Raw genomic sequence first — 23293 nt, forward strand, 5'->3', positions numbered from 1 at the left:
AAAGTGTTAATTTCCCAAGTTCCATTCTAGGGCCCTGTCATCCACTGCAGCAAAATGTATATGTTATTTCTCCAAGATGTTGAAAATCTTTTGTGTATTATCCTAAAAAGTTACTTACTGGAAGACTCCAAGGATACTTTGAAGTTTTACCTCAAGAACAAGAGATTGTAAATGATTAAGACTGACTTTTCTGGAAAAAAATAGTAAAAATTTTAATATATTATTTGTTGGAAATCAAAGTATTTCTCACCAATATATTATACTGTATACATATCTTAGCTTGGTTGAGAGGAAGAGAGGCAGAAGATTGTTAAACAGATTGCCGTAATAATAAACTTACAATTTATATGACGTTTCCCCAAGTAATGGTTTTCATTAGTCAATGAAGACTTAAAACGGAGTGTGTGAAAGATTCTCCATTTCAGAGGCAATAAATGCTGTGTTCTACACAACTTATATAAGCTTTAGGTACTTTTTATATGAGTACATATTTCTAAAAAATACATTATTTCTAAAAAATACTGTGGATTTATAAATCAATATTGACCTGAAAATATTGACAGGAAAATCTACTCATGAAATTCATGACAACAAATTCCTTGGAGAGGAATTTTGTGTGTAAGAAAATAGAATTATAGAGAGATACCAACAATTCAAATTTTATTGGTAATAGTTCAAATCTCTAAAAATATTAATTGTGATGAAAACATTAATGTATCTTTAAATATAAACATATAGAGAAGTAATATTAATGGAGCACTTTCTGAATGTCAGGAAATATTCTAAAACTGTGGTGCTCAACCCTAGGGTAAATAGTAACCAAAAAATAAAATATATAGGTAATATGTTAACCCATTGGTCTGAGTCCAGAAGGTGTGGATACTGAAATATATCTCTAGGATATATGTGTGTGTATTAGAGTCACCAGAGATTCAAATTAAATATTTTCAAATACTTTCTTAGGCCAACTATATATGGTAGGTCATTGTTATCCCCATTTTACAGATAAGGGGGTATTACATTATTTACAGGTATGTTTACAGTATTTCATGCACTTTTTCTTTTGTAGGTGTGTTCCAGGTGTGTTAATATTATTTCATGTTCCCCTATTTGGCTTTTTTCACAATTGAATTGTGGTGTGACCTGAAAAAACACAGGGTCAAATTTTCTTCCAGGTAACTAAACTAAGAAAAATGAAAATCATGTATCATGAAAAATTGAATCAAAAACACTGTCAATAAGATTTAGCAACGTTTGAAGTTAGCCTGGGCTTTGGGATTTTCTTGTGTCTCAAATTCTCCCACTAGTCATAACAGGGTTTATGATTAGAAAAATAATTAAGCATATTAGCATGCTGGTGTAGAATATGGGATCAAGAAAAAGAGCAAATCACTGTCTTCCATGGCAGATATTTAGTGATATTTTAGGAAGTGATTAAAATAAATCTGTATACAATTTAAAATGTCAAATATGCTTCTTATAGCTTACGATTCTTTTTTCTTTCTTTCTTTCTTTCTTTTTTTTTTTTTGTACTGAGGGTCCAACTCAGGTCCTTGCACTTGCACAGCAGGCTGGGAAACCACTGAGCTAAATCCCCGGCCCATCTTACTATTCTTAATTATTGAAAAGTACAGCATGCACTAATTCCACATCCATAATTATTATATCATGATATTATACACATCCATTTCAACTTGCTTATTCAAATTTGGGTTCACCATAGATGTATATAGGAGTTATATATTAAAACATTTATGAACAACAAAGACTACAGGAGCTCTACATCCTTGAAAAATGAGCCTCACAAACCTAAAGAATGATGAAAAATTCCTGGGAGTTAACTGGCTCAACACTTTGTACTTTGATTATCAACAATCAAATTTAAGGTTCAGACCATGCAAACCTAGATATTATAGTAAATATGGATGACTTATGTAAAGGAATTTAAGAATAAGTTATATTTGAAAGCTTCTTAACTTTCTTTTGTTAAATTTTTTAAATTTTAAAAAACTTTAATAGGATTATCTGTTCATTTTTTAAGAGTTAGGAGTATTTCATTGAGATCATAGAATTATGAACTCTCATGTTCTAACTTTGTAAACTAGAATGCAAGGGAGGAATGCAGAGAACAAGGTAGATAATGAATACCCTAATACCGAAAATGTTCTTGAGAACAGGGTTTTCACAATGGAGAAATAGGACTAAAAGTTTTATATACCACATGGAATATTTTGCATGGAAAATATGCACTTATTGCGTACAGAGAGCTGTATGTGCTATTTATTGCTTTCATTTTTTCCACTTAATTTTTGTAAAGGTATTGAAGCATTATGGAACCACATAATCTAACCTCTATCTCAGAATTCCATCTCATTGGTTTCTCAGAGGACCCAGACTTGCAGCCTTTCCTCCTTGGACTCTTCCTGTCCATGTACCTTGTCACTGTGCTTGGGAATCTGCTCATCATCCTGGCCGTCAGCTCTGACTCCCACCTCCACACCCCCGTGTACTTCTTCCTCTCCAACCTGTCTTTTGTTGACATCTGTTTCATCTCCACTACAGTCCCAAAGATGATTGTAGACATCCAAACTCACAGTAGGGTCATTTCCTATGTGGGCTGCCTGACACAGATGTCTCTTTTTATGATATTTATCTGTATCGATGACATGCTTTTGATTGTGATGGCTTATGACCGGTTTTTGGCCATCTGTCACACCCTGCACTATGCAGCCATTATGAACCCTCATCTATGTGTCTTATTACTTTTGCTTTCTGTCTTTATTAGCCTTTTGGACACCCAGCTGCACAATTTAGTTGCCTTACAAATTACCTGCTTCAAGGATGTGGAAATTGCTAATTTCTTCTGTCATCCTTCTCAAGTTTTTAACCTTTCATGTTCTGATACCTTAATCAAAACTATTGTCACATATTTTGGTGGTGCCATATTTGGCTTTATTCCCGTGTTAGGGATCCTTTTCTCTTACTATAAAATTGTTTCTACCATTCTCAAAATACCATCATCTGGTGGGAGGTACAAAGCCTTTGCTACCTGTAGTTCTCACCTGTCAGTTGTTTGCTTATTTTATGGGACAGCTATTGGAACTTACATTGGTTCAGCTGAGGCATATTCTCCAAGCAAAGGCATGGTGGCCTCACTGATGTACACTGTAGTCACACCTATGCTGTATCCCTTCATCTACAGCCTGAGGAACAGGGACATTAGCAGAACACTAGAGAGGCTCCACAGTTGGAGAGTTTAATCCCAGGATATTTGGCATTCATTTGGAATGGAGGTTTGAAAATACTATACAGCCCAAATTCACCTATGAATACTATCTCTTTGGTCACATTAGCTTAGACTTGGTGTTTCATATTAGAGTCATGGCTAATTGAGTGATGGTGGAATTTAGTGTTTTTCATATGAGTGCAAAGTTTCAGGTGGGAAAATAATAATTTTCTGAAGATGGGTATGAGTAATGTCTGCACAAAAAGTACTGTCATTGATGTTATCAAACTGTGCTTAAAGTTAGTTAAAATGAAACAATTTTAATTAAAAATGAACATATTTATATCTTACCCCAATGAACGATGGAAATAAAATTTTGAGAACTTTTTTCTCAAGACAGGGTCTTACTATATAGTTCACCCTGTCCTTAATGTGGATTATTCACATCAGTGCCCACCTGGCTGCACACCTCGTCACATTATTTTAGACTTTTGGTGTTTCATATTAGAGTCATGGTTGATTGAGTAATAGTGGAATTTAGGATTTTTCATATGAGTACAAAGTTTCAGTTGGGAAGATAATAATTTTCTAAAGATTAGTAAGAGTAATGTTTGGACAAAAAGATACTGTTATTAATGATATCAACTGTGCTTAAAGTTAGTTAAAATGAAACATTTTGTCATTTATATCTTACCACAATAAACAATAAAAATAAAATGTTGAGGACCTTTTCCTCATGCACCATGTAACTCATTCTTGCCTTGAGCTCATGATGATCCTCCAGCCTCAGCCTCCCAACTGCTGATATTACAAGGGTGCTCTTTCAGTTCCAATCAGGGACTTTATTTTTTTAAGGAATAAATTACCAAATAGTACACTTGAAATTCCTCCTAAATAAAGGAAGAACCCGGTGTCTTTTCTGGATATTCATTTTCTCTTTTTTTCATCAACTTCCATTTAATTTCAGAAGTTAGAAATGGCAATAACATGGTTCCATTTAGGTAGTTATTAATGGTGTGCATTGAGACTCCAAGGTTCTAAAATAGTCCGTATTCATCCATTCCTCCAGTCTTTCATTTTGATTGTTCCATTCCATTTGGCACAATTGCTAGTTACTCTCATGGTTTTCTGAAATAGACCATATCTGACATGGTTGATTCCTTAAGATGACTAAGAGCTCTCTCTAGTATTCAGGCTACTGAGTGGTATGGGATTCATAGTTTTTGACAGAACCCAGTAGAGCCACAGCATTACTCAGAAAGTGTTGAGGGAGACGATGGGTGGAGAAAGGGCTATTGTAACCATTGTTGCCCATCATGAACACATACATGAAAGTGGATAGTGAGACAGGCTGATTGGATTGTCAACAGTATTACCTGAGTACTTTGAAGTTTAGACTCGATTTTCATGGAGGAATAAACATTTCAGTTGGTTTTTCTTTATTCCCACACTGTTTCTGCTCCCGAAATACATCTAATCCATGGTTGTACATTTTGGCTGTCTATAAACTGCTTACTCAATACCTCAAAAGGATTACAAGTGTAATGATGAGGATGATCACAGTATTGTGAACCAATATTGAGAGATTTTTAAATGGGATCATCTCACTTCTGTGTTCCTGTAAATTGGTTCATTTTATCTGTACAGTGTTATTCAAGGATAAGCTCTTATATTATTTTAAGAGTAAAAAAGGTAGTACAGTGTTTTGTGTAATCAATTACAGGCTATTGGGTAGAAAAGAATGAAGATGTGCTTACATAAGGCTGTGTGATACAGGGCATGGTGCCAGGCAAATTCCATACACAGTTCCTTTGACAATCCAAGCACTCATCTCTCTTCCCTGCCTCTCCAGGAAGGGACCCCTTTCTCACCATGCTCTATTCTTTGGAGTGCCAAGTGGATCACTGGAGAAAGGAGAGGTGACACCTACTGCATCCACTCTAGGGAGGATTTCTGAGATCAGAGGCAAACATCAAAGATAGAGAGGGACCACAGTGATTAGAACTGACCTCATTCTTGTTCAACACTCCAGACTTTTCTGGAATCCCTCCACATTCTCCTCCAAACTTTTATTCATTCTTTTCAAACTTAAGAAGAGAAGTAAACTCAGGGTTTGATTTGATTCTTGTTTTATTTTTATTTTATTTTATTAATTAATTAATTTGTTTTTTTTTTATTTTTTTGGTTTTTTAAAATTTTTTTGATTTGATTCTTGCCAAGGAAACTGGAAAGAGTTTAACATTCCTCAGACAAAAGTGTGATGCAGACCTCTGAAACTCTGCTGGAAATATTCTGCTGATATGAAAACATAGAAAAACATTTGTGGATCAAGGACAGGGACCAACAATTTAATTTTGAATCCTGTCTCCATCCTTTATTTCTGTATCATATGGCGGGTTATTCATAACTCTGAGACTCAGCATTGTCATTGAAGTTTATTTCTAGTTGGTACAACTGTATAGTGTATAGGTTAAATAAATAATGAATGCTCCTGTTATTAATAGGTATTAGATGTATAATATGATCCTAAATGTGATTTAGATATTCTGAATAAAACTAATAATATAATACACAATTTCACACCATTCAAACAAAATAAGTGGGATCTATAGTTGTTTTCATTTTTCTATTTGAGACTTTTTTTTGGTATTTGCATCATGATAGTCATGTATTTGGAAAAGATTGACTGGCTTTCATTTCTGACTCCTCAAATCCTATCTCAGTCTTGGTATGCAAGAGAAATAAACAGTAAAGTTTTCTGTTAAACACTGAATAGACCCTTCTTTGGCTCACAATAAGTGAACATAATCACTGTAGCTACTACAGACTGATACTTTCCTACCTGCACTTTCATTTCTGTTAGAGATGAAACTCTAACATGGCACTAGAAACAAGGTAAAAGAGTTCTTGTTTGTGTCTATATTATGAACACATGGTCCCTGTATCTTCATTTAGCAAATGCTACAACATTAAATTATTCAAAGATCATGAGAAAAATCTTCCTTGGTGTAAAACTAAAATATTCACAAAGAGGACAGAGTAATATTGCAAATGGGGTTAAGGAACATTTTAGTGTTTTTCATCCTTTCACAGCCCAGTGCCTGTTCACAGTTCTATCTAGCAATAAACATGTTACTTGTATAAAGATAGAGTACTCTATTTAAACAAGACTATAATAACTAAATATTTAAATTCCAAATTTCCTTTAGGTGCACAAATGTTGTGAAGCTGGGTAATTCCATCCATACTGCCAACAAGGAGTAACAGCTAAGAGAGGTGGATAGATTTAAACACTACATTAGTAACAGGTCAGTGGTACATGTCTAAAATATTAATTTCTTAACTCTCATTCCAGATTCCAATTTTCTCTAATGGAACCAAGTGGAAAATTTTCTTATGCAAGATGACATATCTTGATCAGGAATCATGCAGGGATTATTACTAGACAAACCTTATTGGTTTTTATTGAAAAAAATATGTGATCAGTTGTAAAATTCAGTATACCTCAGTTGTTGGACTTCAAACGCAGTCTCTACCCACATACTATCTGATAATTTTCTTTTTTGTGATGTGATGAGAAGCATAAGTATGTTGAAAGAATATTGTCATAATAATGCACTAACAAATTATATCACATCCTTTTATCTAATAAAGCAGTGCATCAGTGAAAGCATTTCAAGTGGCTTCACAGAGAGACTTAAATCTACCTGTGTATGTAACTACTATATTTCAGGGCAATAGTTGTTGTGTTCTTCACACCTTAAAAGATCATGATGTAATCTTAATATAAATTATTTAAAATTTTTTCATTATCAGTAAATCCATAGTAAGTATATTTTAGGTATGTGTGATAGTTAACCATTGTGTCAGCTTAAGTAAGAAGTGTCCAACTGATTGGCTTAGCATAGTTCATGTTGTGACTGAATGGACTGAATGAAAAGTAAAGACCCATCCTGGGTGTAAGTGGCACTACCCAATAGCCTCAATAAAATAAAAAAAAAGGAAAGAAGAAAGAAGACTCACTCTATTTTTTGCAGAGGACTGCCAGTCTTTGCCCTTTATCAAATCTGTTTTTTAATGATCCCTGACTGATACAGATTTTGTACCAGGAGTGGCTTCAAAGAAACAAAATTGTAATAATGCAATTCTTTAATGGCTTTAGGGATTCCTGGAGTTGACTCTCGAATTTGATGAGACCAAAAGAGGCCAAAGTCTCTCCTTCTGATAATGTGCAGAGTACTGATAGTCCTTGGTGTAAACTCTTTAAAGTGATATACCATGTAGATTTATTTGATTATCCGAATTCACCACTTGAGAAATATAAAGAATTTAGTGACTCCATATATGACACTTTAGGATACATTTTGCAGCAGTGAGAAATATAATGCTGTTGTCTGGTTGGTTATCATCTCTGAATAAACTCATGGAGGAAAATAATGGATGCAAAACATGCATAGAAAATCTCAACTCTTCTAAATGTGAGAACAAATTAATGAAGAAAAATAAAGAAGTCAAAGATTCAAATTCACAGCTCCATATGCACATAAAGACTCTAAAAGTTTCTAAGTGTGTCCTAGAAAAGACTATTCCTTCCTTTAGCCACAGGGCTGAGATTGCAGAAATCCAAACACAGACCCTCATAATTCAATTGACTGAACTACAGCAAAATTTAACACTCAGCCTCAAAGATTATCTGAAGTAAATGTGAAGACAATAATGTGAAAAGAATGGGATCCCATAAATTGGGGTGGAGATGTTTCGGAGCATCCTGGGGAGGCTGGGACATTGAGCTCTCAGTTTCTAGTGAGGTTGTTATTGCAGAGGAAGAGATTTCATCACCCACAGTGGTGGAGGCAAATTTGTCCTCCATTCCAGACATTCTCTCTTCACATTGGTCATTTCTGTAATTTGTGAATTGCATACAGTTTTTTATTTCATGTATTTCTGTCTGATATAATCTCAGAGATTCTATCTTTGATGAATTTGTCATTATTGTTTTGATCTGATTTGGTCAGCTCTTCCATTTTTTACTTATTTCCCCCATATACACTTTGGGCACTTGAGTAATAGTTTTGTGAACTTTTAGTTCATTTCCTCTTTAAACACATCTAGTTTTTTAATCTCTTCTATAAACTTTTTTGTAGCATCCCACTATCTGATATTTGCCTTTCTGTCCATTTGTGCCCCCTGATCTACCTTAGGAGAGTTGGGAGATCTTGAGGGTCTTTTGTTGCCTTGGTTTCTCATGTTCCTATGTATGTGTGTATCCATTTTGTTTCATTTATGACCAACCCAGAAATACACATATTGGCACAGAGAAAAATCCACTTGTCAGCCACTATTATGTTACCTTGGTTATAGTAGAAATTTCAGTGGCAACAATGGCATCATATGTCGATTGGATATTGACAAACCCTAGGAAATACTTATGAACATCCCATAAGCAGAACAAAGAGCACTGTAATTTTAGTGAAGACAATCAGACCACCAATATATTGTTCTATACTACTTCAGACCACTAATTTTTGTTGGATGTGGGCAGCAGTGCCAGAGCTCAAACATACCACTAGATTTGGTGCCTTTTCTTTCATGATTATCTCCTCTGCCAATTTCACCTTAGAGCAAAATAAGGATCACCTGGGATCCCCTGCAACATGTGGAATCAGACTACCAAGATCACACAACCTGTATACTGTATACTGTATACTGTTACCAAAATGGTAAATTGTGTAGTAGTCAGAGAAGCCTCAAAAAATAAGAGAACAAGAAAAGACCATCCAGCACCTACGAGATGACACTAAAATGACCAGTCTACATCTAAGTGGAGTTATAGAAAAGCTAGAAGGTAATACAGATGGCATTATTAATATGTTTACAGAAACTGTAGCAGAAAAATTCCCAAATATAAGAGTTCTACATACAAATAAGTGAGGCATCCAGAACACCAAACAATTATATTGAAATAAGAATCCCACTAAGACATATTCTTATTAAATTGCCAGGTAGCAAACAAAATGAACAAAATGAAAATTTTTAAATTAGAGGAAAGCAAAAAAATACAGATAAAGGTAAACTCATTAGAATTACAGTAAACTTCTCAACACAAGCCTTAAAGGCCAGAAGAGCTTGGAGTGAAGTATTTCAATGCATGAGGCCAAACAACTTCCAACCCAGATTAACATAACCAGAAAAGCTTCCAAAGGAAGCTTTAGGACCTTTTCTGTAAAAGATCAGTTCCAAAGATATATGACTGTGAAACCAGCACTCTAGAAAATACTCAAGTATATTTTAGATGAATCCACAAAACCAATAAAGTTAAAAACCAAGATGAAATGAAGATAGCAAGCCAGGTCAGTGGATAAACAGCAGTTAAAAATCACTAAGTCTGTTTCACTTCCACCATGGTTCCATAGATAATTGTGGACTTCAACCTCAGAGTAGAGTAATCCCCTAAGTGTTCTGCTTAATACAGCTATCTTCTTCTCACCATTGGATGTATAGATGTCATGCTTCTGACTGTCGTGGCCTGTGATCAGTTTGTGGCCCTCTGTAACCCATAAAGTTACTCAGCCATTACAAACTGTTGCCTTTATGGAGTCACAGTATTGATTTTTAATTTTGCTTATTTTTTGGACTTCTATAAGCATAATTTTATTGTTCTAAAGCTTACCTACTAGAAAGGTTCCTAATTTGTTATGTACACTGCCCTCCTCCTTAACCTTCTTTATTTGGACAACTTCCTCAGTACCATAGTGAAGTATTGATGATAACATATTCTTTTGCCCCTCAAACTTATGGGTTATTTTCTCATCTTAAAAATTGTTTCATGACTGCAAAATCATCATTTGATAGAAAAAAATTATATTTGCTCTAATTTGAGTCCTGAGTGTCAGTTGCTTGCTTACTTTGTGAAACAAGTGTTAAAGAACATATTGTCTTGCCAATGTACAATGTAGAAAAAAATTTTACTGGTGTTCTTCAGACAAAGGTCTACTATCTAGAATATATAAAGAATTCAAAAAAATCAGACCCCCAAATATAAAGATCCAATTCAAACATAGGCATCTGAAATGAGCAGACATTTCTCAGACAGCAAAGTAAAAGAAGCTAATAAACATATGAAAAAATGTTCAACATCACTGGTCATTTGAGAGATGCAGATGAAAACAACACTGAAATTCCACCTCACCCCAGAAAGAATGGCTGCTATCAATAACAATAACAATAACAAATGCTGGCGAGGCTGTGGGGAGAAAGGAACCTTTCTTCATTGTCAGTGGGAGTGCAGAGTGGTGCAACCACTGTGGGAATCAATATGGTGATACCTCAAACAACTAGGATTAGAAGTCCCATTTCACCCAGCTATTCCTTTGCTGGATATCTTCCCAAAAGAATTAAAAGCATCACACCACAGTGATATGTTTATAGGGGCACAGTTTGTAACAGCTAAAACTTGGAAGCAGCCCAGTTGCCCATTAACTGGAGATTGGATAAAGAAGATGTGTTTGGTTTTTTTTATAAAAGGAGTACTACTCAGCCATAAAGAATGAGAAGCTAGAGACCTTTATAGCTAAGTGGATGCACATTGAGGCCATACTCTTAAGTGAAATAAATAGGACACACGTATAAATTCCGAATAGTTTCTCTGGTGTGAAAAACTAAAAGTGTAAATAAGGATCAAAATGTATAACTGATATTCTGTAGTAAGAAGAAAAGGTCTAAAGGAGTAGGGGAAGTGGGGGAGTAGGGGAAAGGAAAAGAAAAAATATGAAAAAAGTAAAAAAATGGAAACAAAATCTTTGTAAATAGGGAACGGTGGAGGTGGTGAAGGGAAGACAGGGGAATGGGGAAAAAATAAGAACCAATATATGTCATGTAAAGGGAAAAGATCCCAATGTTGAATATAACTGTATTGTACACCTAAAATGTACCAATAAACTTAATGAAAAAAATATATTGTGTCAGCTTTATTAAATTTTACCAGAACTGTGACAGCCATCACAGTGATGTGTACAATGTCCACCGCTATGTTGAATCCCTTCACAGCCTGAGTAACAAATTAAATATAAGTAGACTGGGGAGACTACAGCAGAACAGTAAATCTCAGGACCTCCTAATTTTTTTGATATATTAGTATGATAATTCCATGGCTTTAATTTTGTAGAGTAATGCTGGGAGGATGAAGATCAAATTTAAAGTTGAACGTAAATTTTCAGTTTGGAAAATGAAAAATTCTTGAATATATATGACACTGAGTGACTCACAGCAATATTAAAGTATATTGATCATGGTTAAAAGTGTTATTCTGTTATGTGTATTTTACTTTAAATATGAAATAAAGGTAAATCACCATTTTAAAAGTGTGTATAAGTGACTGAAATGATTAGGACAAACCAGCTTTATCTGAGTAGATGAAGAACCCAAAATCTCTTGTGGACACTTATATTCCTTTTATCTCCTTCTTCCATTAGTGCTTGGAATTCCTTAGAGATTGGGATGGCATGGACCAATTGGGCTAATTATGAGCCAGCTCTGTGCACTAAACCCACAAGGTCACAGAGTAGTCAATAATTGACCTCGAGCCCTTTAGTGACCCCATTCCTGTGTCCAGCTCCATTCCTGTGTCCCAGGCTCTATTGTTGTCTGTATTATGAAGCTCCTTTGTGGCTTTGTATTAACTTCAATCCCAAAGACAGAGACTGAGCCTTCACTGGGCAGCAGACATAAGAGGTTCTTTGGATCTGCTCTCCTTGACTACGGCACAGCAGAGAAACAGCTTTACCCTGTAAGTGTAAAGGAATCTCATTGATATGAGAAATATAATAAAAATTATTATTTGCTTATCCTGAGGAGAATCATGACATTTTTGATGTTCAGATTGAGGGTACATATATGAAAAATAGAAGTTATAAGGAATAGAAATTTTATGACCTTAGTTGTAATGGGGAAAGAATTATTATTTCAACTTTTCTCTCTATACACTCTGTTTCTACTTCCATTGATGTCTCAACCATAACAGCAGAAAATGTGCCCTTCTGCAGTGTCTCCTAAGTGCTCTAAAAGGATTATGAAGGTGAAGATCAGGATACAGAGGAAAACCGTTACCGTAACATCATGAACTGGATTTGAGGGCTTCTTCTCTTCCAGACACTGAGCAATTTAGTCTATGTGTCTTGTTTTATTTCATGTTCTCTGTCTTCCTGGGGTTATATTTGCTCACATTGTTATTTTTTTTAATTTTTCCCCATTAACTTTATTGGTACATTTTAGGCATAAAATACAGTTACATTCATCATTGGGATCTTGTGCCATTACATGAGTCTCTTGGTTCTTATTTTTTCCCCTTCGCTTGCCCTCCCTTCACCCCTCCACCCTTCCCGATTTGCAAAGACCATGTTTCCATTATTTTCCTCTTCTCATATCTTTTTCTTTCCCTTTTTACCCTTCCCCTACCCCTCCCAATTCCCCTGCTCTTTTAGACCTTTTCTTCCTGTTACACAATATCAGTTATACATTTTTTAAATTGCAATATTAAGATCTAGGAGACATTACCACAGATTTTACAGCATTTAAAAGGATATAGAAAGCATATTACAAAAATCTTTTTTGAAATAAATTTGACAACTTCTAAGAAGTACCTTGGAAGACAAATTAATGAAACTAACTCTGGAGGAAATAAAAAATTTGAACAGCACCTATTAAAGAAAGTATATTCCTAGCTTGAAAACCTACCTATATGATAACAGCAGGCTCATAAACATTTAACTGATAAATTATATCAAACAAAGCAGAAAAAAGAAGGAACACTTCTCCCCTCATTTTAGGAAATCAACATTGTGCTAATCCTAAAACTGGGTAAAGATAATAGAAGAAAAAAGTATGAACATAGATAGAAATTTGGTTCACAAAACAACCTCTAGAAGTCAGATCTGGCAGTATGTAGAAAGTGGTTTTATTATAGGGATGGCAGAGTTGGTTCAGCATTGGAAGATCCACCCCCAAAAGTCATCATTTTACCAGTGGAAAGGAGAAAGCCATATGATCCTGTCAGTAGTTGGAGAAAGAGTATTGGACTAAATTCTACAACTGTTCATGGTGAAAGCTATCAGGAGACTCGAAGTAGAACAGAAACTTCTCAAAAGATCAAAGACATGTACTCACTACTTCCAACAAATCTCCTTCTATGAATGGAGACGATACAATGCTTTCTCCCTAAACTGGGGAACAAGGGCATGTATGCCTACTCTTCATCTGTCCATTAGGCTTTGAAACATAGGTCTAAACCAAAATAGTCTGGCAATAAAATGACACAACTAGGATAGGATTGGCATGGCAGAAGCAAAATCTTTATATGTAGATGAAATGATCTTCTACAGAGAAAACACTATGAAATCTCTAGGAGCCCCTAGAACTTGTACTTGAATTTAGCAGGATTAGAAAACACAAGGAATATATAAAAATTCAGGTCTGTTTATACTTGCTATAAATGAAGAATTGGAGATTGAAATTTAAAAGATGTGTAGGAGTACAAAGGACCCAGAAAAGCCAAAAACAAAAACAAAAACAGTGTTGGAAGACATTTAGCACCCAATTTTAAGACTTCTAAAGCTACAATAATCAAGGCAGTGTTGGTGTAAGGAAAGACATATAGATCATTGGAATAAAACAGAGAATCTAGAAATAGAACCACATATATATGGTCCACTGAGTTTTGAAAGATTATTTAACATTAGCATTTTATAGAATATAAACTTGATTCAAGAGCCGAGGAAGAGACAGTGTCTTCAGCAAATGCCACTAGAACACCTGGTATCTTTATATGAAAAAAATTAACCTCAACCTTTTTTTCCATATATGAAAATAACTTGAAGGGATCTATGAACCTAAATAAGAAAGCCTAAAAGTATAAAACTTTAAGAAGAAATTATAAGGGAAAATATTTATGAATTCAGTGTATGCAAGAACTACCAGGGATACAAAACTCCTGATGTATAAAAGAAAAAGAATTGATAAATGAGATTCCATCAAAATTTAGAACCTTAAATGACATCATTAAAATGAAAAGTATTCCTTAAACAGACCATATTTACAATGCATATAACCTATGACCAGAATATACAAAGAATTCTTACAGCTCACTGATAGACAACCCAATTAAAATGTAGACATAAGAAGATCATAACCAGTATAGCACAAGGAATGGTGAGCAATTCTAGAATCAGAAAAATACTAATCAGTACAATAATAAGATTGAATTATACACTCATTTGGGAGATGAAGTCAACAGTTTTAAAAGCCTTGTCATGACTTTTTCTTTTTGTTGGATTCTCCCCATTTGTGTTTAATTAGTCATGCCCAATGGATTCATTCTGTTAGGTTTCCTGGGGCTGTGATCTTCATTGTCTTTTCCTAGGGTATTGTCTAAAATTTTTTGGAGTTCCGGTTTGGTGTTCATGAAGTTCCTGAGGTGCTCTTTATCATGAAAGTATCTTATTTCTCCATCAATTTTGAAAGATAGTTTTGCAGGGTACATCAATCTGGGTGGGAGGCTTTTTTCCTTTAGGGCTTGAAATACATCACTCCAAGCTCTTCTTTCCTTGAGGGTTTGCATTGAGAAGTCTGCTGTGATTCTGATGGGCTTTCCTTTGTACCTGATTTGTTTCTTTTCTCTCACTGCTTGTAGGATTTTATTCTTCTGTTGGATTTCTGGAATCCTAACTATTATATGCCTATGTGTAGATTTTTTTTGATTATGGCTAGCTGGAGTCCTATATGCCTCACTTATCTGTATGTCAAGTTCTTTTCCCCTCCTTGGGAAGTTTTCTGCCATCACTTCTGTGAAGAGTTTTTTTATGTCATCTGCACTCTCTCCTCTTTCTTCATTGACTCCAATCAGTCTTATGTTATTCTTCTTTGCATAGTCTAACAGTTGCTGGATTGATTTCTCAAGTTCCCTTACAATTTTAAAGCAATTTTTCTTTTCCTCCTCACTAATTGCAATCTTATCTTCTATATGTGAAATTCTATCCTCACGTTGGTTCATTCTGCTGCGCAGATGTTCGATGGAGTTTTCAATCTCTTGGAAATCTGTTTGTATCTGTTTCATGGATTTCATTTGTTTCCTACGTTGGGATTCCATCATGTTCCTCAGATCCTCTATTTTTTTTTTAATCTGTGTCCTCTCTGGATTTATAAATCATGTCTTGTCTTGCACCATGAGCAAAATCTTTGCTGTTATCTGAGTAATTATTTCTGATTTCATTTTTCCCAGATCCTCTTTTGTTGCCAGTTCAGAGAGTCCAGGTTGTTGAGTATCAGATTGTTCCATCTCATTTCCCTTTGGGGTTGCTGTAGGTGATCTGGAAGTCTGTTTTTGAGGCTTGTTTATGTGTCTTCTCATTTCCACGGGGGCAGGGGGTGCTTCTGGTGCCCACTCGGCTCAACTTCTCTGCCCTAGGAGCTTGGGATGTCAGCGGGGGAGCTTCCTTCTGGGTGCTGGGACTGGCTCAACTTCTCTTTCCTAGGAGCTTGGGATGGTGGCGGGGGAGTTTCCTCACTTCTTCACTCTTTCATTCTGATGCAGAACCAGGAGTCTGTCATTCAGCAAGCCTGGTCCTCTCACATTGTTATTGCTTGTAAAAACAAAAAACAAAAAACAAAAACCGGAAGAACCTGTCATTATAATGGAACCTGCATTATGTTGTTATGTAGAAAAATGACTTGGTGGAATTGGGTTGTTTGATTACAAACACAATGTAATTCTGTTAGGTTGCCTCTTGGCAAAAACAGACAATTAATTCTCTGTCACTTCAGGAGAACCCCCTTACTCATTTTGCCCTTACTGTTGGAGTTTTATGAAAGCTCACAGAGCAGAACAGTGATTGGCCTCAGCTGCATCCATCATAGAGCTATGGATGGCCAGCAAAGATCTGAGAGAGCACTCCTTTGAGCATTCAGCAGAGATTTCTCTTCTGACACCACCGTAGGATATTTTTGAGATTCCCACATCCTTTTCCATGTTTGCACTTATTTCCTGCCAACTCAAATGTGGAAAAGTCTTGTCTTGATTTCATCTCTCTTGAGGAAACAAGAGAGTTGCAAATGTGCCTCTAAAGTACCTATGATTATCAACTCTGAACCTCTGCATAAATCTGTGAGTTTAAAACAGTGAAAAATTTCAGTGTATCAGATAGCATCTGTCAATTTATTTTTTAATCCTTTCAGCTCCACTCATTATTTCTGTGATTCAGGGAAGGTTTTTAATATCTCTGAAAGAGCATTATAATTAATATTAAATTTTACTTGAAGCAACTGCACTAAGGATTTGCAGATAAGGAGTGCTCTATTTAGGGTCAATAAAATTAGAGCAAATTAAAATTTCCATATTGTTACTATCAATGATAAATATATTCTTACCAATTATCTCCTGTGTCCTGTATTTCTGTACTTTTGTATTTCTGCTTTAGGACATTTTATTTGCATATGTTTAGAGAGGAATGATGTACTTTCCTTTACAACTGATTTCCCAGACCTATATAGCTTGTTTGGTACAGAGGGGACATCAACAATAAAACCCTGTTTTTAACATTGAATGGACCTTCCCTGAGTCACAATACTTGTCCTTAATGATAAAGACGTGAATATGCATAGTACCTTATTGTCTGCAGCTCCATTCTTTTAACAAATGCTCTATAGATGTAAAGACAAGACAAAATGTCTTTTGTTTTTTTCTCTGTGTAATGGACACATGGACCCAATAATCCACTTAATTGTATCTCTATAAGTTATTTAAAAATAAAACACAACAGAGGTATTCATGTGTGTTTTTTGGAAAGGCACAAAGAGAAGGGAGAGGGTGACTATGCCTCAAGCTTAGGTAGAATAAAAAACTTCATATCATTTCAGGCTCCAAAGCCATTGGACTGCAGTTTAGTATACTCAATAAACTTCCTACATGCTTAATGGTGTACATCTTTATTTTAAAAACATAATCTCCTTCATGGGAAGCATATAAAGCATTCCTAAAAGGAAAAATTATAGCAGTGAATTCTCACATCCAGAAAACAGTGAGCTCAAAACAAACAACCTAATGTTGAACCTCCAACTTCTAGGAAAAGAAGAACAAATCAAATCCTAAGGCTCATACAAGGGAGATATTTGTAAAGGTCACAGCAGAAATTAATGTAATTGAGACTAAGAAATCTCACAATTGCTAAATAGTTAAGTTGTAACTGTGTTTAGTTGCCACCCATGTGGATGAATGCTATGCTCCTTATTTTCCTCAAGCATTATGAGCACAGAGAGGAAGAGAGATTCGCACACAGTCTGCCCTCAGTAACAGGTCAGTGACACAGGACAAACGTGCTCATTTCTTCAGTGCCATCCCTTGGCACAGGCTCCATGACTGAAGGAAAATGGAAACATTATTCCTCATGTGATGATGAAATTCCTTCATGTGGTATCATAAAGGGATCATTACTGGAAAGGTGGCAGGCATATTTTGAAGGTGCATCTATGAATAAGAGGATGTAGTATCTTGATCATATTTATTCCTGCCTCCCACAGGCCTTCCCTCTCTCCCCATTTCCTCAGATCTCCTTCCCATAACTAGAGTCTACCTCCCTGTTTTTTAACATGGCTCTTTCACTTTGCTGTTTATATTATTAATATTCTGGCTCTCTTATACTAAAGAAACCATGAAATATTTAACCTTTTGTGACTGACTTATTTCATTTAGAATTATGGTCTCACGATCCACCGATTTTCTTACAATTGACTCAAATTTCTCTTTCTTTATGGCTGAGTAGTACTGCATTGTATATAACTACCACATTTTCTTGATTCATCCATCTGCGGATTAATTTAAAAAATGAAATGTTAAATATTTTAAAATTTTTCTTTATTCTATGCACTTTTAATTGTATCAATTCCATAAATATCTTCTGAAGGAAGTGAGCCTTTGCTCTTCTTGTTGTTTTATTTCTTTTTTTAAAACACAGTTTCCTATATTGGCCCAAAGACATCATTTTTCTGAACATATATATTCTCATATATAGCTGAGCACTTTAGCACAAGGAAAGCCTCCATAGCCCAGACTGGACTCCCAACCTTTTAATAAAATCTTCATACATTTTCACATCAAATTTCCTAATACATAGACTGCAGTTCTTTAACTTCTGCCACCTGAAGGCAACTTGGCTTCATTATTTGGTCAGGTTTCAATATTATTGAATTGTGATAAAACACAAAGAAGAAAAATAGAAGAAGTATTGAGGATGCACATGAATAACACATCACATGGAAAGTAGATACCTACTAATTGCCTGACTTATAGGCTTGTTTAAAAAAATTTTAATATAAGCTCAAAAATACTGGTTCTCAAACTCATATATCGATATATTTACTGTGTGAGCTTTAAAATATTCAGAAACCTTGACATTAGGCCCAAACCTATATTATCAGAATGTGTTCATATGAATGAAGTTCTTAAACCAGAGTTGAGAACAACTGCCTTAAAATATATACTGGAATGTAGAAATGGTGCAATAACATTATGAGTTTTTATCATCAATATTATGATCAGTTCAAAACTATAAACATTTAGTAATATTTGCTTTATAACAAATGCCTATGAAATTCCAGTTCTTGTTATCTCTGCATGATTCCATTCTCCCAGACACTTGTTCCTCAAGACAACTACTGTTAAGAGCTTGGTGGGTAGATTTTCTTATCAATGTTTCCATGATAGTATTGATTTGTGCATCCATAGAATTTTTTAAAAACCGTACCCCCAAAGTACCTAAATCATTTTTTTCCTAAATCTTATCTAACTAGTGCACAACACAATATCTATTGCCCTTGGAATGTATTATTTTATATTGTCCCATGCTTTTAAGTCTATAGAATACACATCCACTTCTAATGCTCTAATTGTTGTTTATGTTTATCTGATAGGATGCCCTTACATTGTAAATTCATTACTATAACACTGCCTTGAAAATTCTTGCATCTCTCCCTATTTAACAAAAGTAAAATTGCTATATAATATGTGGTTTCAGGATAGTTGTTTCACTTGCTGCAGTTGCAGGATGGTCAGTATTAATATTAATCACATATATTTATTGTGCAAATAAATATCAGATCCTGTCAAGTATATCATCCTTTTCTTAAATATGTACCATCAAAAATATGCCTGATATCTGTCTAGTAATAATTCTTCCAAGATAACTAGTCAAGAAATTTTATATTGCATTGGAATTCTATTTTCATTTAATTCCAATAAAGGAGACAACACCCTGGGATGGGTGCAAAAAACTGAACATTTCAGCTGTAATCACAGCACTGTGGGGAGGCTAAGTCAGGAGAACAATGGGTTCAAGCTCAACCTGGGTAACTTAGCAAGATTCTGTTTCAAAATAAAAAGTAAGTTATGGCCAGGATATGTGGCCCTGGGTTTAACTCCCAGTAGAGAAAATTAAAAAAGGAAAGGAAGTGATGAAAGAAAGGGGAGGAAAGAAGGAAGGGAAGCAAGGATTAAAGAAAGACTTCAGTCTTGAATATTGACCTGCTACATTGTGTAGAAGGTACGTGAATATTTCCTCATCTCTGTTCATTCTACTCAATGGAAATAGTACAATATTCATTGTCAAAAAATGTATAGCAGTAAGCAACATTTGGACCCTAATACATATTTTGTCATTATAGTTTTTGTTTTTAAATATTCTACAGGGAAATAAAATTGCCAAATGACACTGAAGCCTAAGAAATATGTGAAAGTTTAAAACAGGTCTCAGCCCGAACAATGAGATTTCCCTTTGCATTCTCTTGGTATCTCTTCTGCTTTCTTATTTTCATGGAAAACATCAATCAGGGTATTTGACTAATATGATGAAAGTGAAGACAGGAAAGCACCAAGTGTGTTCAAGCTTCATTGATTATGACCAGGATTTGTTGATGAAGGGTTTTTCCAGTAGTTGGCATTAATCCAGGATATATTGATTCGCATCACCATCAATTTATTTTTTGAGAGAGGATCTCACTGTTATCGCAGCTGCCTTTCAACATATTTTTATTAAATTCTTTTATTGGTACATTGTAGGTATACAACACAATTACATTTCTCATTGGGAATTGTATCTTTACATAATGAATCTTGGTTTTTATTTTGTCCCCATTCCTAGCTCTCCCTTCAGGCCCTCCACCCTTCCCTATTTACAAAGACTTTATTTCCATTTTTTCCATTTCTCATCGTTTTTCCTTTCCCTTCTTTCCTTTCCCCTGCCCCTCCCACTACCCCTACCCCTTTGGACCTTTTCTTCCTATTTTGCAATATCGATTATTCATTCTACTCTATGGTACATTTTAGGTGTACAATATAATCACATTCATCATTGGAAATTTGCACCTTTACATAGTCTCTCTTGGTTCATATTTTTCACCCTTGCCCAGCCCTCCCTTCAACCCCTCCAGTCCTCCCTATTTACAAAGATTTTGTTCCTATTTTCCCATTTTCTCATATTAATCCCATTCCCTTCTATCCTTTCCCTTAGCCCTCCCACTTCCTTCCCCTTTGCCCCTTTTCTTCCTATTTCACATGACCTATTATACATTTCTTCCTTATTACACTTTCAGTTTCTCACACAAGAGAAACTATTCGGAATTTATTCATGTGTGTCCTATTTATTTCACTTAAGAGTATCACCTCAATGTGCATCCACTGAGCTATAAATGTCTCTAATTTCTCATTTTTTATGGCTGAGTAGTACTCCATTTTATAGAAAAACCACATTTTCTTTATCCAGTCTCCAGTTGATGGGCATTTGGGCTGTTTCCAAGTTTTAGTTATTACAAACTGTGCTGCTATGAACATGGGTGCACATATATCACTCTGGTATGATTCTTATAATTCTTTGGGGAAGATCCCCAGCAGAGGAATAGCGGGGTCAAATGGGATTTCCAGTCCTAGTTCTTTGAGGTATCTCCATACTGATTTCCACAGTGCTTGCACCAGTCTACACTCTCACCAGCAGTGGAGCAGGGTTCCTCTTTCCCCACAGCCCCGCCAGCATTAGTTATGGGTTGATTTCATGATAGCAGCCATTCTTTCTGGAGTGAAGTGGAATCTCAGCATTGTTTTCATTTGCATCTCTAGAATGACCAGTGATGTTGAACATTTTTTCATATATTTAGTTGCTATTTCTACTTCTTTCCCTGAGAAATGTCTGCTCATTTCAGATGCCCATTTATGGAATGGGTCTTTAAATTTGGGAGGTCTGATCTTTTTAAGTTCTTTATAGATTTGAGATAGTAGACCTTTGTTTGAGTAAAAGCAGGTGAAGAATTTTTCCCACATTGTGGGTTGTCTCTTCACACTGCTGGTGGTTTCTCTTGCTGTGCAGAAGCTTTTTAATAAGAAGAGATCCCACTTGTTGATTGTTTGTGCTAGTTCATGGGCAACTGAGGTTTTATTCATAAAATCTTTTCCTACACTGATGTCTTCAAGAGTTCTACCTAAACTCTGTTCCAACTGGTTCAGAGTTTCTATTTTAATATTTAGATCTTTAATCCATTTTGATTTTAGTTTAATGCATGGTGAGAGTTACAGGTCTAGTTTTAATCTTTGGCAAGTTGAAGCCCAATTTTTCCAGCACCATTTATTAAAGATGCTATCTTTGCTCCAGTGAGGACCAGTTTCACTGGTCCTCAGGTCTGTTTCTTTGCCAGTACCATGCTGTTTTTTCACAGCAGCTTTGTAGTATAGTTGCAGGTTGGGTATTGTGATACCCCCTGCCATGTCTCTGTTACCTAGAATTCCTTTTCTATTCTGGGTCTCTTCTTGTTCCAAATGAATTTTTGGATGGTTTTCTCAAGGTCCACGAAGTATGCTGCTAGGATCTCAATTGGAATTGCATTAAATCTATATAGCAGTTTTGGAAGTATGGCCATTTTCACTATATTAATCCTTCCTACCCAGGAGCAGGGGATGTCTGTCCATTTTCTGATATTATCTTCAATCTCTCTTTTCAGAGTGCCATAGTTTTCAGAGAAGAGGTCTTTGATTACTTTCGTAAAGATGATTCCGAGGAATTTCAGTTTTTTGAATGCTATTGTGAAAGGAATCATTTGTCCTATTTCTCTCTCAGTGACTCTGTCATTGGTTTAGAGGAAAGTTATTGAATTTTGTGTGTTGAACTTGTAACCAGCTACTTGACTGAAATTGGTTATTAAGTCTAGAAGACTTTTGGTGGAGTTCTTGGGGTCTTCTACATAGAGTATCATGTCATCTACCAATGATGACAACTTGACTTCTTCATTTCCTATCTTTATTCCTTTTATTTTTTTCTCTTGTGTAATTTCTGTGGCTAATGTTTCCAAAACTATATTGAACAAGAGTGGTGATGTTGGATATCCTTGTCCTGTTCCTGATTTAATGTGAAGGATTTCATTTTTTGACCATTTGGTATGATATTGGCTGTTGGTTTTTCATAGATGGCTTCTATCAGTTTGAGGTGGAGACCATCTATTCCAGTTTTTTGTAGGGCTTTTATCATAAATGGATGTTGGATTTTGTCAAATGCTTTATCTGCATCTATGGAGATAATCATATGGTTTTTGTCCTAGACTCTCTTGATATAGTGTATTACATTGATTGATTTGTGTATATTGAACCATTCCTGCATCCCTGGGCTGAATCCCACTTGATCAGGGTGTATGATCTTCTTGATGATCTTCTGCATTCCATTTGCCAGTATCTTATTAAGGATTTTTGCATCTATGTTCATTGGTGGGATTGGTGTATAGTTCTTTTTGGTTGGGTCTTTCTCTGTTGGGGATCAAGGTGATGCTTGCTTCCAGGAATGAATTTGGGACTATTGCTTCCCTTTCAATTTCATTGAAGAGTTTAAATAGTAGTGGCAGCAGTTCCTCTCTAAATGTCTTGTAGAATTCAGCAGTGAAGCCATTAGGGCCTGGGCTTTTCTTAGTTGGTAAGATTTAATAACATTTTTAATTTCATTGGTTGATATTGGGTTATTCAGAATTTTTAGGTCTTCTTCGTTCAACTTTGGT

The 23293-nt window shown here is 35.3% G+C and overlaps 1 protein-coding gene across 7 annotated transcripts in view; it reads left to right on the forward strand.

Annotated features, from left to right (window-relative positions):
• The window catches only part of LOC110347574 (olfactory receptor 7E24-like), a 150555-nt gene extending 127328 nt beyond the window's left edge, over window positions 1–23227 (forward strand). For 2 of the 7 annotated variants that reach the window (XM_087210886.1, XM_087210887.1), the window contains exon 5: window positions 1070–23227. In XM_087210886.1, coding sequence (XP_087067012.1) covers window positions 2331–3260 — 930 coding nt within the window. In that variant the 5' untranslated portion in view covers window positions 1070–2330 and the 3' untranslated portion in view covers window positions 3261–23227. The remainder of the gene's footprint in view (window positions 1–1069) is intronic. The other 5 variants (XR_015451174.1, XR_015451172.1, XR_015451173.1 and 2 more) reach the window with 5 other exon arrangements.
• The last annotated feature ends 66 nt before the right edge of the window (window positions 23228–23293 follow it).

This window comes from Heterocephalus glaber, unplaced genomic scaffold (assembly GCF_053883595.1).
Source record: "Heterocephalus glaber isolate CG9 unplaced genomic scaffold, H.glaber_assembly_v1.0 deba00001227, whole genome shotgun sequence".
Classification (NCBI taxonomy): Eukaryota; Metazoa; Chordata; class Mammalia; order Rodentia; family Bathyergidae; genus Heterocephalus; species Heterocephalus glaber.